The sequence below is a fragment of the Taudactylus pleione genome, unplaced genomic scaffold (genome assembly GCF_031769625.1).
Source record: "Taudactylus pleione unplaced genomic scaffold, aTauple2 ptg000043l, whole genome shotgun sequence".
In the NCBI taxonomy this organism is placed as follows: Eukaryota; Metazoa; Chordata; class Amphibia; order Anura; family Myobatrachidae; genus Taudactylus; species Taudactylus pleione.
Window position 1 is genome coordinate 11730265 of NW_028284445.1, and position 13469 is coordinate 11743733.

The 13469-nt window shown below is 46.2% G+C and overlaps 1 protein-coding gene across 1 annotated transcript in view; it reads right to left on the reverse strand.

Moving 5' to 3' along the window:
• Positions 1–13469, reverse strand: part of LOC148537855 (cilia- and flagella-associated protein 337-like) — an 87076-nt gene that overhangs the window by 58191 nt on the left and 15416 nt on the right. Inside the window, exons 3-5 of the mRNA XM_088460169.1 lie at positions 7504–7557; positions 6184–6267; positions 2139–2204 (exon numbers count right to left, since the gene is read on the reverse strand). Of these exons, the coding sequence (XP_088316295.1) occupies positions 2139–2204; positions 6184–6267; positions 7504–7557 (204 nt within the window). The remainder of the gene's footprint in view (positions 1–2138; positions 2205–6183; positions 6268–7503; positions 7558–13469) is intronic.

The window sequence follows — 13469 nt, forward strand, 5'->3', positions numbered from 1 at the left end:
GGGAGCCCGATGCCTGGCATACCGAACTGCATACCAAACGAAGGTAAGCCGGGCGGCCGGCACAGACAGCCGCGGGGGGGGGAGGGTTAGGTTAGGTGCTCCCGGGGGGAACTTAGGGTTAGGCTAGGGGAAGGGGGGTTAGGGTTAGGCACCCCCAGCCTGCGGAAAAGGGGGGTTAAGGTTTAGGTACTTAGGGGGGTATAGGGTTAGGCACTAGGGGGGAGGTTATCGTTAGGCACTCCTAAGGGAGGGTTAGGAGGAGGGAGTAGGGTTAGTTTTACTTACCTTAATCCCCTGTCAGGATCTTCACTCCTGCTGGTCTTCCGGCGTCGGGCCGGTGGTCATTTGTACTGATTCCGGCAATACCACCCCAGCTAGTGCTGGTTATGGGAAAATAGGGGGACCTCACACCAATTTTTCCCTCTATTTTCCTGTACCAGCCCAGGCTGAGTGGTCCAGGGCTGGTTACTGATTTGGGGGTGACCCCACATAATTTTTTATTTTATTTTTCTTCAATTAACTTTATTCTGTTTTTCACATACTGATCTGTGCATTGCTTTCAGACCACCCACAAAGGTGCAGCTGCTCTTCAGGAATTCCTAGGATCTTAGAATTGAAATATAATAGGCAGGGACAGACTTATATATGCAATCCAAACCACGCAAGATCCGTAATTTCCAGGATGACGTTTTGCCGCGATTTGAGAACCGGATTTGGCTGGGGGAACCAAGGCAACGCCAAATCAAGTGTTCGGTTTCCAGGAAAACTGAACCGCTCATCTCTAATCTGAATCCTATCATCTATGGAAAGAGCAAATATGGGCTCTTCTTTCTGTGGAAGTGTACCAACAAATTTGCCCATGTCTGTAACAGACAGCCACAACTTCACATTATGCAGCAACCACACTAATGATTTAAGTACTATCATTTAGAGGGAATGGGATTGTAATGCCGGCGGTTCAAATCCCGACACTGTGAGCCCGACAGATGGAAATCCCGACAGCGTGAGGTAACTACCCTAACCCTCCCCTCTCCCCTCCCTAACCCTAACTCTCCTTTAGGGATGCCTAACCCTAACCTCCCCACAGGGGTGCCTAAACCTAGCCCTCCCTCCCCGCACCTTAAACCTAACCCTCCCGAGGGGGGTGCCTAACCCCCCCTTCCCCTAACCTAACCCTAACCCTCCCAGAGGGGAAGCAAGTCCCCCCAGGGAACCCTAAACCTAACCCCCCCAGGAAACCCTAAACCTAACCCCCCCTCCCGCGGCTAACAGGACGGGCGTCCCGTACTCACCTCGTTCGGGCCCGCGTTGTCCTGGAATCCGGCGCTGGGATTATGACAGGCTGTCATAAATCCCTAGCCGGCATTCTGCCATCGGGATTGTCACATAACTACATACGATCTAGAGGGGTCAATACGCATTTAGCCAATCGGAAGCTAGTGCTGTTGATCTTCATCACTAACATTACATCTTGTTGCACCAGTTCTTCAGCACCTACAAGAGATACACCTGTAACTGGTGCATCTGGATCTGCGTCCAGGTCTACCTGAGCCGCAATTACGTAAACGCCCTTACTAGCCCTTCGCTTGCCACCTCTTCCCTTCCCCGTCCTGCCTCTCCAAGTCTATAAGGAGTTGTAAATGTAGGATGCACAGCTACATAAGGATATAGGAGTATGTATATTTTGTACACAAGTGCAGTAAGAAGATGCATATATTCCGCAAATAAGACAAATATGTCCAACTCTACAAGGGCCCCTTAATCATCAGGTCCTGCAATCGCCTAAGCCTAATTTACACTTCTACACCGAGGGCCTGATTCAGAGTTGAGAGCAAATAAAGTAATGGAACAAAGAAAGGAGCAATTTCCACCTTGGCAAAACCATGCTGTAATGCAGATAGGTAACTCTTCTCAACATGCAAAGGCAGCTAATATTTTCCTGCATGTAACAAAAAAAAATAATGCATTTGCACCCCTTGCATTGCAACTAGGTTTGTTCCTGGAGCAAAATGCTTATTATTTTTCTGAGTTGCTCCCAACTCTGATTCAGGCCATGAATATGTAATTGTTAACCAGTTCCTTTATTTAGATAAATGCTTATTCTGCCCGTTTTAGGTAAATACACAGATTATACGTACCCAGTCAATTTTTCCGGTGGCCTGGAAATCTATTTTCATAAAGAGCTTTTCTATCTGTCCATCACTCTGTAAAGGAAAAGAAAAGAAACATATTTGCATGAATGTAATGGGAACACATACCACCGAGTCCTCTATGCAAAACAATTTCATATAAAATGCATTTGACACCTACAGACAGAGGCAGCCATTTGGGTGGCCAGAACCATGAGAATACAGCCTACCAATTCACTAAGAAGCAGCACATTGTGAATGCTTAGGCTAGTGTCAGACCAGACGTCCGACTGAAAATGCATCTGAAAAACCGAAATGTCTCACTGGTTTTTCAGCTCTGAACCTGGGGCCTGATTCAGACCCGGACGCTAAGGAGCGTTCACTCGTTCTCAGCATATGCAAATTCGGAACACAACCAGCAAGACAGGCGATCGCAGGGCAAGGCATAAGCACGCCCATTATGTCGGTGTGCGTTCACTTTGTGTATGCAGACGCCCACCAGCCTGTCTTAAGATGCCCACTTGCACACATCATCTCCAGGAAATGTATGCAACCATCGGTACATCGAGTAACATCGGAAGCGAACACAGCGCTTGAAGCTGACTTTACCCTACCGCAATCACTGCGAGCACTTCAGTGTATAAACCAGCCAGGTGACGTGTACTATGACGCTGCCTGTTAATTAATTATGCATGCCTCTGAAACGGCGTTGAGACGCTCAGACACACCTGCGTTCGCACCTCCACTCCCCCGTTTCTAGTGGCCAGCCCGTTACCACCCATAAACGGCCTCTCCTGTCACTCATTCAGCTGGGCTGTCAATGCTCGGCGAGCGAACACTTCCTGATCTTTTGCAGTGGTTCGCGCATGCGCATAATGCGAACAATAGGCAGCTATGAACGAACGCTTCTTAGCGTCCGGGTCTGAATCAGGCTCTTGTTCCAAATTAAGAGTGATGTCATTAACTTTCTGCACCCATTCCGTCCCTCTGGCGTATCTGCATTTAGCATTTCATCACACCTGTATGTTGCCGGCAGTGTAATGCCAGGTTCTGTCACACTATACATTAATGTGGATATGCTCTATCCTTGCTTTCATGGGTGTCCATAGAGTGTATCCATGGTAGTGTGATAGCACAATAATATACTTCAGCGTAGCCCAAAAATGCTCTGTTAGGGACATAAAACCATGACAGCAAACTTGATACTCGGCAGCTTGGAAATACCAGCTGGGAACGTTAGGGGTGTTTTTAACACTTTGCCAAACAGTTTTAGGTCCACTTACACATGTGCACTTGAAGTGGGAGGTCAGACTTGGGTTTCCAGTTCCACTCTCATCAAAATATAAATATTTAAAGAAGATTAAAAACAATAATATTTAAAATGCGCACTGTGATGTGAAGAAAGGCTTTTTACAAGTGTTCTACCCTATAATTGTCATCCTGCGATAGATGATAGAGATGGTAGGACTGTGGTGGTACTTGTTATATAGGATTCCCCATACTGTGCCTGCAGCTTGGCCAGAAGAGCCACCAGCAGGGAAGACTTGGATTAATGGATAGGGAAAAGTCATTTTAGCCAGCGATAGAGCAATGTAATGTAATTCGGATAGCCCATTCAGTTGGGTTACTAGAAAGCAGTGGAAGGCTGGGCCAAGGGGCAGGGTGCCATGTGCCCCCCAGGCCGCGGGCAGTCTGTGTCTGTGTGACACAGCTGCACCGCATGTGTAGCGCTGACCGGATGGAGTTCGGTCAGCGCTACACTGACTAACACACAGCCGCCGGCTCCGGCAGCTGTGTGTTTGTTTTGATCAGCAGCCAATGAGAGTCTGACAGACTCTCATTAGCTGCTGCTGCGCCCACTGCAGGAGCCGCTCCATCTTCCGGCTCCTGCAGTGGGTAATGGGAGAGGCGTCTCTCCCATAATGCAGAGCGGCCCGGCCCGGGAGGACAGACGGGGGAGCAGATGGCAGCGGCGGGAACAGGGATTCAGGTAAGTGGGTTTTTTATATTACTTGTGTCTACTGAAGGGGGGGGGCTGGCACTACAAGGGGGGAACTACTACTACTGGGGGCACTACAAGGGGGGGGCTACTACTACTGGGGACTACTACTACTGGGCGCACTACAAGGGGGGACTATTACTACTGGGGACTACTACTGGGGGCACTACAAGGAGGGGACTACTACTACAGGGGGCACTACAAGGGGGGGACTACTACTACTGGGGGCTATACAAGGGGGGAACTACTACTGGGGACTACTACTACTGGGGGCACTACATGGGGGGGGCTACTACTCAGGGGCTGGATGGCAACTTTTAGCCTGGGGGGCAAATGCTTGCAGACAGCCCTGGCAGAGGAGTAGCGTGTAGCCAGGGTGCCCGAAGAATGTGCGTGCTACGGCGGCCCCCCCTCATGTGTTCCAGGGAGGAGGCGGTTCCATATGGGATTAATGTAAAGTAAAAATAAAGATTAGGGGCAGCCCACTGTCATAGTTCCCATATGCAGTGCCCCCTTGTGCCCCAGGAGAGGACCCCCTTATGCAGGCCTCCAGTAGTGCCCCCAGTAGTGATCCCCCCTATGCAGTGCCCTTTGTGCCCCCAGTAATGGTCCCCCATGTGCAGTGCCCCTTGTGCCCCCAGTAGTAAGCCCCTTATATAGTGCCCCCAATAGTGGTACCCCCTATGCAGTGCCCCTTATATAGTGCCCCCAGTAGCAGTCCACCCCCCATGCAGTGCCAATAGTGGTAACCCTTATGCAGTGCCCCTTAAATAGTGGCCCCAGTTGTAGTCTCCCCCATATGCAGTACCCACAGTATTGCCCTTTATATAGAGCACCCAGCAGTGGTCCCTCGATGCAGTGCCCCCAGTGGTAGTCCCCTCCCCCCTATGTAGTGGCCCTAGTAGTAGTCCCCTCCCCCCCTATGCATTGGTCCTAGTAGTAGTCCTCTCCCCTTGTAGTGCCCCCAGTAGTAGTAGCAGTGGCGGGCTGGGCCGGGGGGCTCTATATAAAGGGCAATACTGGGGGTACTGCATATGGGGGAGACTACAACTGGGGCCACTATTTAAGGGGCACTGCATAAGGGTTACCACTATTGGGGGCACTGCATGGGGGATGGACTGCTACTGGGGGCACTATATAAAGGGCACTGCATAGGGGGTACCACTATTGGGGGCACTATATAAGGGGCTTACTACTGGGGGCACAAGGGGCACTGCACAGGGGGGACCATTACTGGGGGCACTATATAAGGGGCTTACTACTGGGTGCACAAGGGGCACTGCATAGGGGGGATCTACTACTGGGGGGGCACTACTGGAGGCCTGCATATTGCAAATGCAGCAGGGGGTCATACACATTTGCAAGGACGGAATTGCAAAGCTGCCTGCGTGCAGCTTTGCAATTCCGTCCGATGCTAAATCACCCCCTAAATACTGTACATACAGTCATGTTTATGTAACTTGGCTACAGCCTTGCGAGTCAGAAAAAACTGACAGTGGATTTACATCAGAGCAATCAGACAACAAAGTATTTAGGCCCTGATTCAGAGCCGGATGCTCTGACAGAGCGCTCGCTCTGAATCAGGGCCGTCCCTGCTCCTTTTTGGAGCGGCCTCCTGGCCGCTCGCATAGCTGTGGGTGACCACCCACAGCTATAGCGAGCGGCCAAAATGATGGTCCTGCGGTAGGGTCTCGCTGCCGCAAGCCCTGGAGTGCTTTTGACTCTATCAGAGCCAAAAGCACTCCCTCTGACATCACTAGTGATGTCAGTGGGGCCGGCCCCAGACGGTAGGCGTTCCCATAGGAGCCCCTCCGTCTGGCCAGCCACGCCCCCGGCACGCCCACCAAAGGGGGCGTGCTGTCAATCACCATCGACAGCACGCCCCCTTTGGTGCGAGACCCATAACGACGGCTTGGCCGTCGTTATTCGGGATTCGCGGATGCGCACGACGAAGCCGGCTCCGTCGAGCGCATGCTCACTTGGGCAACATCGACCCGCTTGCGAGTGCTCAGCGCTCGCGAGTGGGTCTGAATTAGGTCCTTAATCCCTACTCACAGTTCTCAGTAATCCTGTGCTTTTCTTTACAGCCAATTTAAAGTCATCCAAGTCCAGAGATGTATTGCCATTCCTTTCCAGGCCCTAGAACAAATCAGTTTAGAAATAAATGAATCACTGAATAACCAAAGCCTCCCAGATGATGTATTCAGTTTGCAGCCTATCCACACAAACAACCAGTAAATTCCTGCAGTCCTGGCAAGTTATTTTCTATTTTATAAATGAAAGCTTATAACGTGACTTGGTTTTAACGTAAGACTTCAAATAATAGAATCATAAGTATCACTTAGGGAACAAATGTTACTTAGGTACTCAGCTGCTTTCTAGCAGGGTTATGCCTGAGCAGTGTTGGACTGGAGCATGAAGGGCCCACCAGGGGAATTCAATGGTAGGGGCCCATGCTTTGGGGGTGTGGCCAGTTAATACAGGGGATGAGGTCAGTCCCCACAGAGCCTTGGACTGACATTGGCCATGAAACTGACCCTACAATAGAGTAACAATGTATAATTTGAGTGCACAGTCTGGAACCTGACAGTGGGGCAAACCGGGGATTTCCCCTGTGGGTCAGTCCAACCCTGTGCCTGAGGCCCAAGTGAACCTGACACGGTGCCCATCTCATCTCTTACACAAACTAGCATTCATTTATATATAGGTTATGTGAACTTTAAAGTCATATATGGTCTTTTAGGAATATGCTAGGACAGGGATAAGCAACATGTGGTACTCTGTCTGCTGTGCAACTACACATCCCAGCATGCCCTGTCACCATTTTGCAGTTATGGCTAAAACTGTGACAGGGCATGCTGGGATGTGTAGTCCCACACATTGCCTACTCATGCTCTAGGATTAGATCTCATAGCCGTACTCCTGCACAGAATGGATGAAATAATGCACATATAGCTCTAGCACAGAAAGCTGTTTCTTCTCATAGAATTATGATTTCTGGATGTTATGGGACATATCTTCAGCATGGACATTCCCTACTGGGCTGCTCTGTCTTTCCTGCAGCCATTTCCTATACTGGGGACTGTGGGCTCTAGTTATGAAGCTGAGGAGACAGAACAGTGTTTCTGTTGATGCCTATCGCAGTGACAGAAATCTTCTAGAGCTGCAATAGCGGCTGTCACAGAGAGAAATCCTGTCACCTACATTACAGGATGATTGGAATGCCAATGCTCTATATTTGCCCTAAACTACATTGTACATTGATGTAAACCAGCATATTCAAAAGTGCACGACTGTCCTAACTTGGTACATACTAATATCACCAATATAATATCCTAATATTACCAATATAACTGATTAAAAAAACGCACATACCTTGAAGGCTGTCTTTAACTTGATCAGTTGCTCCAAGGTCAGCTGCCGTTCAAGCTGCGGAAATGAGGAATTATAAACCACGACCATATTTGTTTCTAAGCTAAGTATCCTCAACCAGTGTGTGTGTAAACAGTGTGTGTCCTCAACCAAAATCCATTAGTGAAATGTGGATGTGCATTTGGTAAGATGGCCAAGAAATACCAAGGCTGACTCCTCCAGCAGACACTTATGTCACATGGAATCTTTGTGATGTGTGTGATGACATCACAAGTCACTGTAACACATGGCTGCAGGGAAAACAATTCAATATAACTTGGCCAAAATAGTTAAGTAATTTACAAAGGATATCAATTCCCTCCAATGTAAATGTGGTGGAGATAGTGTAATTTGCAAATCACAGAGTACATACAGATGTATCATAATGACTGAAGTTCATCTAAACTAGTTGTAATATATCAGCATGCCAGTATGGTCCCATAACTATTCTCACTAACTAAGCTAGCAACACTAGAATAGATAGATAGATAGATAGATAGATAGATAGATAGATAGATAGATAGATAGACAGACAGATAGATAGATAGATAGATAGATAGATAGATAGATAGATAGATAGATAGATTAATAAAAGCAGCATTCAGAGGCTTTACATTTAATCAAAATCCTCTTTTACTGTGACTTATCCGGTGTCCGTGTCCCGCCAACCCCATCTTCAGTGAAGACACCCAAAATGTCAGAGTAAAAGAGGATTTTGATTAAATGTAAAGTCTCTGATTGCCTTCTTTAATACGTTACCATTTACCTGGGACCATTGTGCCCTAAGGAGGAAGGCGCTGGAGCAGCTTACACAAGCTACATACAGTGAGTGAAATATTATTAACAGTTTTTATTAACAGTTTCTTATATAGCGCAGCATATTCCGTTGCGCTTTACAATTGTAAACATTAATAGAACAAAACTGGGTCATAACAGACAGATATATAGGTAGGAAGGCCCTGCTCGCAAGCTTACAATCTATAGGGAAATAGGCATTGATACACAAGGATAGGTGCTATATATTGCATTTGGTCCAGCCAGAATGGAGAGTTTCTTGGTTGGCTGCATGATCCAGTCACACAGGAATGTCGACCAAATGTCATGAGGATGTGAGAGAAAGACAATGTGTGAGGTTGTGTGTGGACTGTAAAAAGGGGATGTAATTAGATATGGAAGCTATGAAGGTTATGTGGGAGGTTCTGGAATTTGATAAGCTTGCCTGAAGAGGTGAGTTTTCAGGGATCGCTTGAAGGATTGGAGACTAGTTGAAAGTCTTATTGTGCGAGGTAGTTCATTCCATAGAGTGGGTGCAGCACGAAGAAAGTCCTGTAACCGTGAATGGGAGCAAGTAATGCATGGGGAAGAGAGACGCAGATCTTGTGCTGAGCGGAGAGGTCGGGTTGGGAGATATTTTGAGATGAGTGAAGAGATGTATGTTGGTGTGGTTTGGTTAATAGCCTTATGTGTAAGTGAAAGTATTTTGTATTGAATACGGTAGAAAACCGGCAACCAATGGAGGGACTGACAGAGCGGGGCAGCAGAAGAAGAATGTTTTGCAAGGAAGATAAGCCTTGCAGATGCATTCATAATGGATTGTAATGGTGATAGCCTGTTTTTGGGAAGACCAGTAAGGAGGCAATTGCAATAGTCAATGCGGGAAATAATAAGTGCATGGATTAGAGTTTTTGCAGTGTCTTGTGTGAGATATAGTCGAATTTTTAATATGTTTTTTAAGTGTATGTAACATGATTTTGAGACAGATTGAATGTGGGGAACACAGGACAGTTCAGAGTCAAGGATGACACCAAGGCAGCGAGCTTGTGGGGCGGGGTGGATGGTCGAGGTATCATCAGTGATAGAGAGATCAGGTTGGTAACTGTTATTGGCCGGTGGAAATATAATGAATTCTGTTTTAGAAATATTAAGTTTCAGGTGGCGAGATGACATCCAAGATGAAATAGCAGAAAGACATTCAGTGACACTGACCAATACAGATGGAGATAAATCTGGAGAGGATAGGTAGATTTGAGTATCATCCGCATACAGATGGTACTGAAATCCAAAAGAGCGGATTAGTTTGCCAAGAGAGGTGGTATAGATTGAGAATAGCAGAGGACCTAAGACAGAGCCTTGCTGTACTCCAACTGATAGAGGTAGCGAAGAGGAGGCAGAATCAGAAAAATGAACAGTAAAAGAGCGATCAGATAGGTAGGAAGAAAACCAAGAAAGAGCTGTGCCCTTAAGACCTATGGATTGTAGTGTTTGTATGAGAAGAGAGTGGTCAACAGTGTCAAAAGCAGCAGAGAGATCTAGAAGAATTAGGAGTGAGTAATGGCCTTTAGCCTTGGCAGTGACAAGATCATTTACTACCTTAGTCAGTGCTGTCTCTGTGGAGTGTTGGGAACGAAAGCCGGATTGAAGTGGGTCCAATAAGTTGTGTGAGTTAAGAAAGTGTGTGAGGCGGGTGTAGACAAGTCTCTCAAGTAGCTTGGAGGGGCATGGGAGCTGGGAGATAGGACGGTAATTTGAGAGAGTACTAGGGTCAGAATTTTGTTTTTTCAGAATGGGAGTAATCACTGCGTGCTTGAACAGTGATGGAAAGTTGCCAGTAGAGAGAGAGAGATTACAGATTTTAGTTAGGGTTGGGATAAGCACAGGAGACAAAGCTTTACTGATGTGTGAGGGTATAGGATATAGAGGAGAGGTAATAGAGTAGGAGGATGAGAAGAGTGTAGATACTTCATCTTTGTTTGTGAGATCAAATGAGGAGAATGTGCCAGAGGGTTCAGGTAGGGAATTGAGCAGGTCACTAGCTGAGGAAGAGCCTACTATTTCATTTCGGATCTTATCAATCTTGTCCCTAAAATAGGAAGCAAGATCTTGTGCACAGATAGTAGCAGGTGGTTTGGGTGATGGAGGGGTAAGAAGCAGTTTAAATGTATTAAAAAGTCGCTTTGGATTAGAAGCTTGAGCAGAGATTAGAGATTGGAAATATGTTTGTTTGGCAGTGTCCAGAGCAGTACGATAAGAGTTGTAGATAGTCTTATATGTGAGGAAGTCACTTGGAGTATGAGACTTTCGCCACTGACGTTCAACTTTACGCGAGAGTTTTTGTAGATGCCTTGTTAAGCTAGAATGCCACGGTTGACGTCTAACTCTACGTGGTGTGTGATGGGTAGCTGGAGCTACTTCATCGAGGGCTTTTTCTAGAATCTGGTTTAGGTGTGATGCAGCAGTCTCAGGAGAAGTGAATGTAGAAATTGGCGAAAGCTGTTGTTTTAGAGAGGTAGATAGTTGTTGAAGGTTAATGGCATTAATATTTCTACGGGTTTTGGGTTTAGGCTCGGTTGATTTCAATTATGTTGATGTAATGGAGGAGAGTGTGCAGGTGATAAGGTTATGATCTGAGAGAGGGAAAGGAGCATTAGTGAAATCAGAAACTGAGCATAGTCTGGTGAATACAAGATCAAGACAGTAATATAAAACGTCTCCCACTGCAAGGGATATGGGACAGCCTTAGGAGAGGAGGTCTACCCACCGAGGTAAGTATGGGAGCAGTAAGTATGATACAAAATGTTGCTGTTTGCACAACACACACATTGGTTCATTACATCTACTCCCCAGTGCCGTTTAATCAAGTAAGTGTGTGTGCGTGTGTGCGTCAATACAATGTCATTTTTTTAATACACATCCAGATGGCATTTTGTTTTTTAATATCGCTGAACACTTTCAATGCATCTTTTCATAGTAACCTATGTTTCTCTATATTGTCCATACTTTGCTTATGAGCAGATCTTGTTTTAAGTACTTTAAGTTTTTCCTTCATATAAGTCACACATTAATAAGAGGCTCAGTGATTCTCCTAGGGAACAATGACCATTATATCTAGTCATGTAATTATATCTAGATAATATATCAGGAATAATGTAAAAGCAGGGCAGGACTGGGACTAAAAATAGGCCCTGGCCTTTAAAGCCCCCTGGCCCACCCCGCGGCAGCACCTGGCTCATGGCATAGACTCCTCCCCTTACTATTCCTGACTCCTCCCATGTCTTATTGATAGAGACACGCAGCGCTTGGTAAAAATCCTGCGGACTTTGAAGCAATATGAATGCTTTATACTAACCAGATCCCAGTGTTAATATGTGTCATGAAATACACTGATCCCAGTGTTAATAGGAGATACGTGTTGTAACACATGGAGATCAGTATAAATTATATGCTTGAGATAAATGTGCAATATAAATGAATGTGACAGATGTACATTGAGATATATTAATGTGCACATTAGGATCTGTTACAAATACTAATAAGTGTGGAATACAATTGTATCTATGTATGTATTATTAAGCCAAAAGACACGTATTATTGGGTCATATGTAAAACCCGTTGACATTTCAAGGGAAATTACTATGGTCCTCCTGCAACATTGTTCATTTAATAACAGAAACATTATGTCCCTGGAGGAATAATAAAGGACATTATACATACTAACTCTCAATGTATCACATGAGATGAATCATTTCTATCCGACTGTAAAGAGTGGGATATCATATAAAAATTTACAGATATTGGACCTCATTCAGAGGCGGTTGCACGGAGCGATTGGTCGTAGCGAGCAATGTTTATTTCAAATGCGCATGCGTGTACATGGCAGTGCGCGTGCGCAAGCCTGTCTTTCCGACCGCAATCCTCTTGCTCGTTAGTCACTACAAGGTCGTAGCTGTGATTGATATTTTGTGTCGTTTGTGGGTGGTTACAGCGGAAGGTGCTTGTGAACGGGGTAGTGGTGGTGCGGACGCAGGTGTGGTTGACCTTAAAAAGGGCGTTTTAAGGGCGTGCATATATTACTGAGCGAGTCATCACATACATCATCTCGTTGCAATAACGATGCTACTGCTCGTAGTGCTAAAGGTAGCCCAGGGTCTACCTTAAGCATTGCGAGTGCAGGCAATGGTTTCTGCCTCAACCGATGTCTGTAGGCAATTAACACCGTAACAGGTGTTAATCGTGCTGACGTAGGTTGCCGCCAGCGACCGACTCTGAATTAGGCCGTAGAGATAGGAGGTGTGCTTTCATTGTTGTGGGCGTTTCCGCGCTTACGATGAGCGTTTCGATTGAGCGCTCGTTTTGCATATTCTCGATCACTTTGGGTGCGACCGCCTCTGAATGAGGTCCACAATTCTTTATATGTAGGCTAACTATGCTGATGGTGATTAACTACATTCCTTACACCATAATTAACTAGTTAGTGGCAAATATATATTAATACTATCAGCCCTTTAATCTACAGACATCTATCTTATGGAATAAGCACTTATTATTTAGCGTGGTGTTACAAATAATACAAGCAACGTGGTTAGTGGTAATAATTAAATTTATTTTCAGATGTTAGCTGAAACAAAGAGTGGAGCCCCTGTCATAATTTACTAACACATGATCTGAGCCCCTGATTGCTCCCTACCCTCTCCCTGTTGCTGGAGGAGGCTGAGACTGAGTGAGGGCTGAGTGCTCCCAAACAGACATGTGGGGTGCAGGTAGGGATGAAAACAGTGGAGGGAATGGAGCACATGTAGATCCCTGCATCTAGTGATATTTGCTCTATTTACTAAGACTTGGATGGAGATAAAGTGAACGGAGATAAAGTCCCAACCAATCAGCTCCTAACTGCAATGTCACAGGCTGTTTGAAAAATGACAGTTAGGAGCTTATTGGTTGGGACTTTATCTCCATCCAAGGCTTAGTAAATAGACTACAGTCTCCACATGAAATCGGTATGTAATGCCGGCTGTCGGGGTGCCTCCTGTCAGAATACAGACAGCAGCATTCCGATGATTAGTACCCTGACGGGTCGGATAAGTATACTTACCCTCCCCCCTTCTCCCCTAACGCTAACCCTCCCTTCTTCTAGCCCCACCCTCCCCACCTCG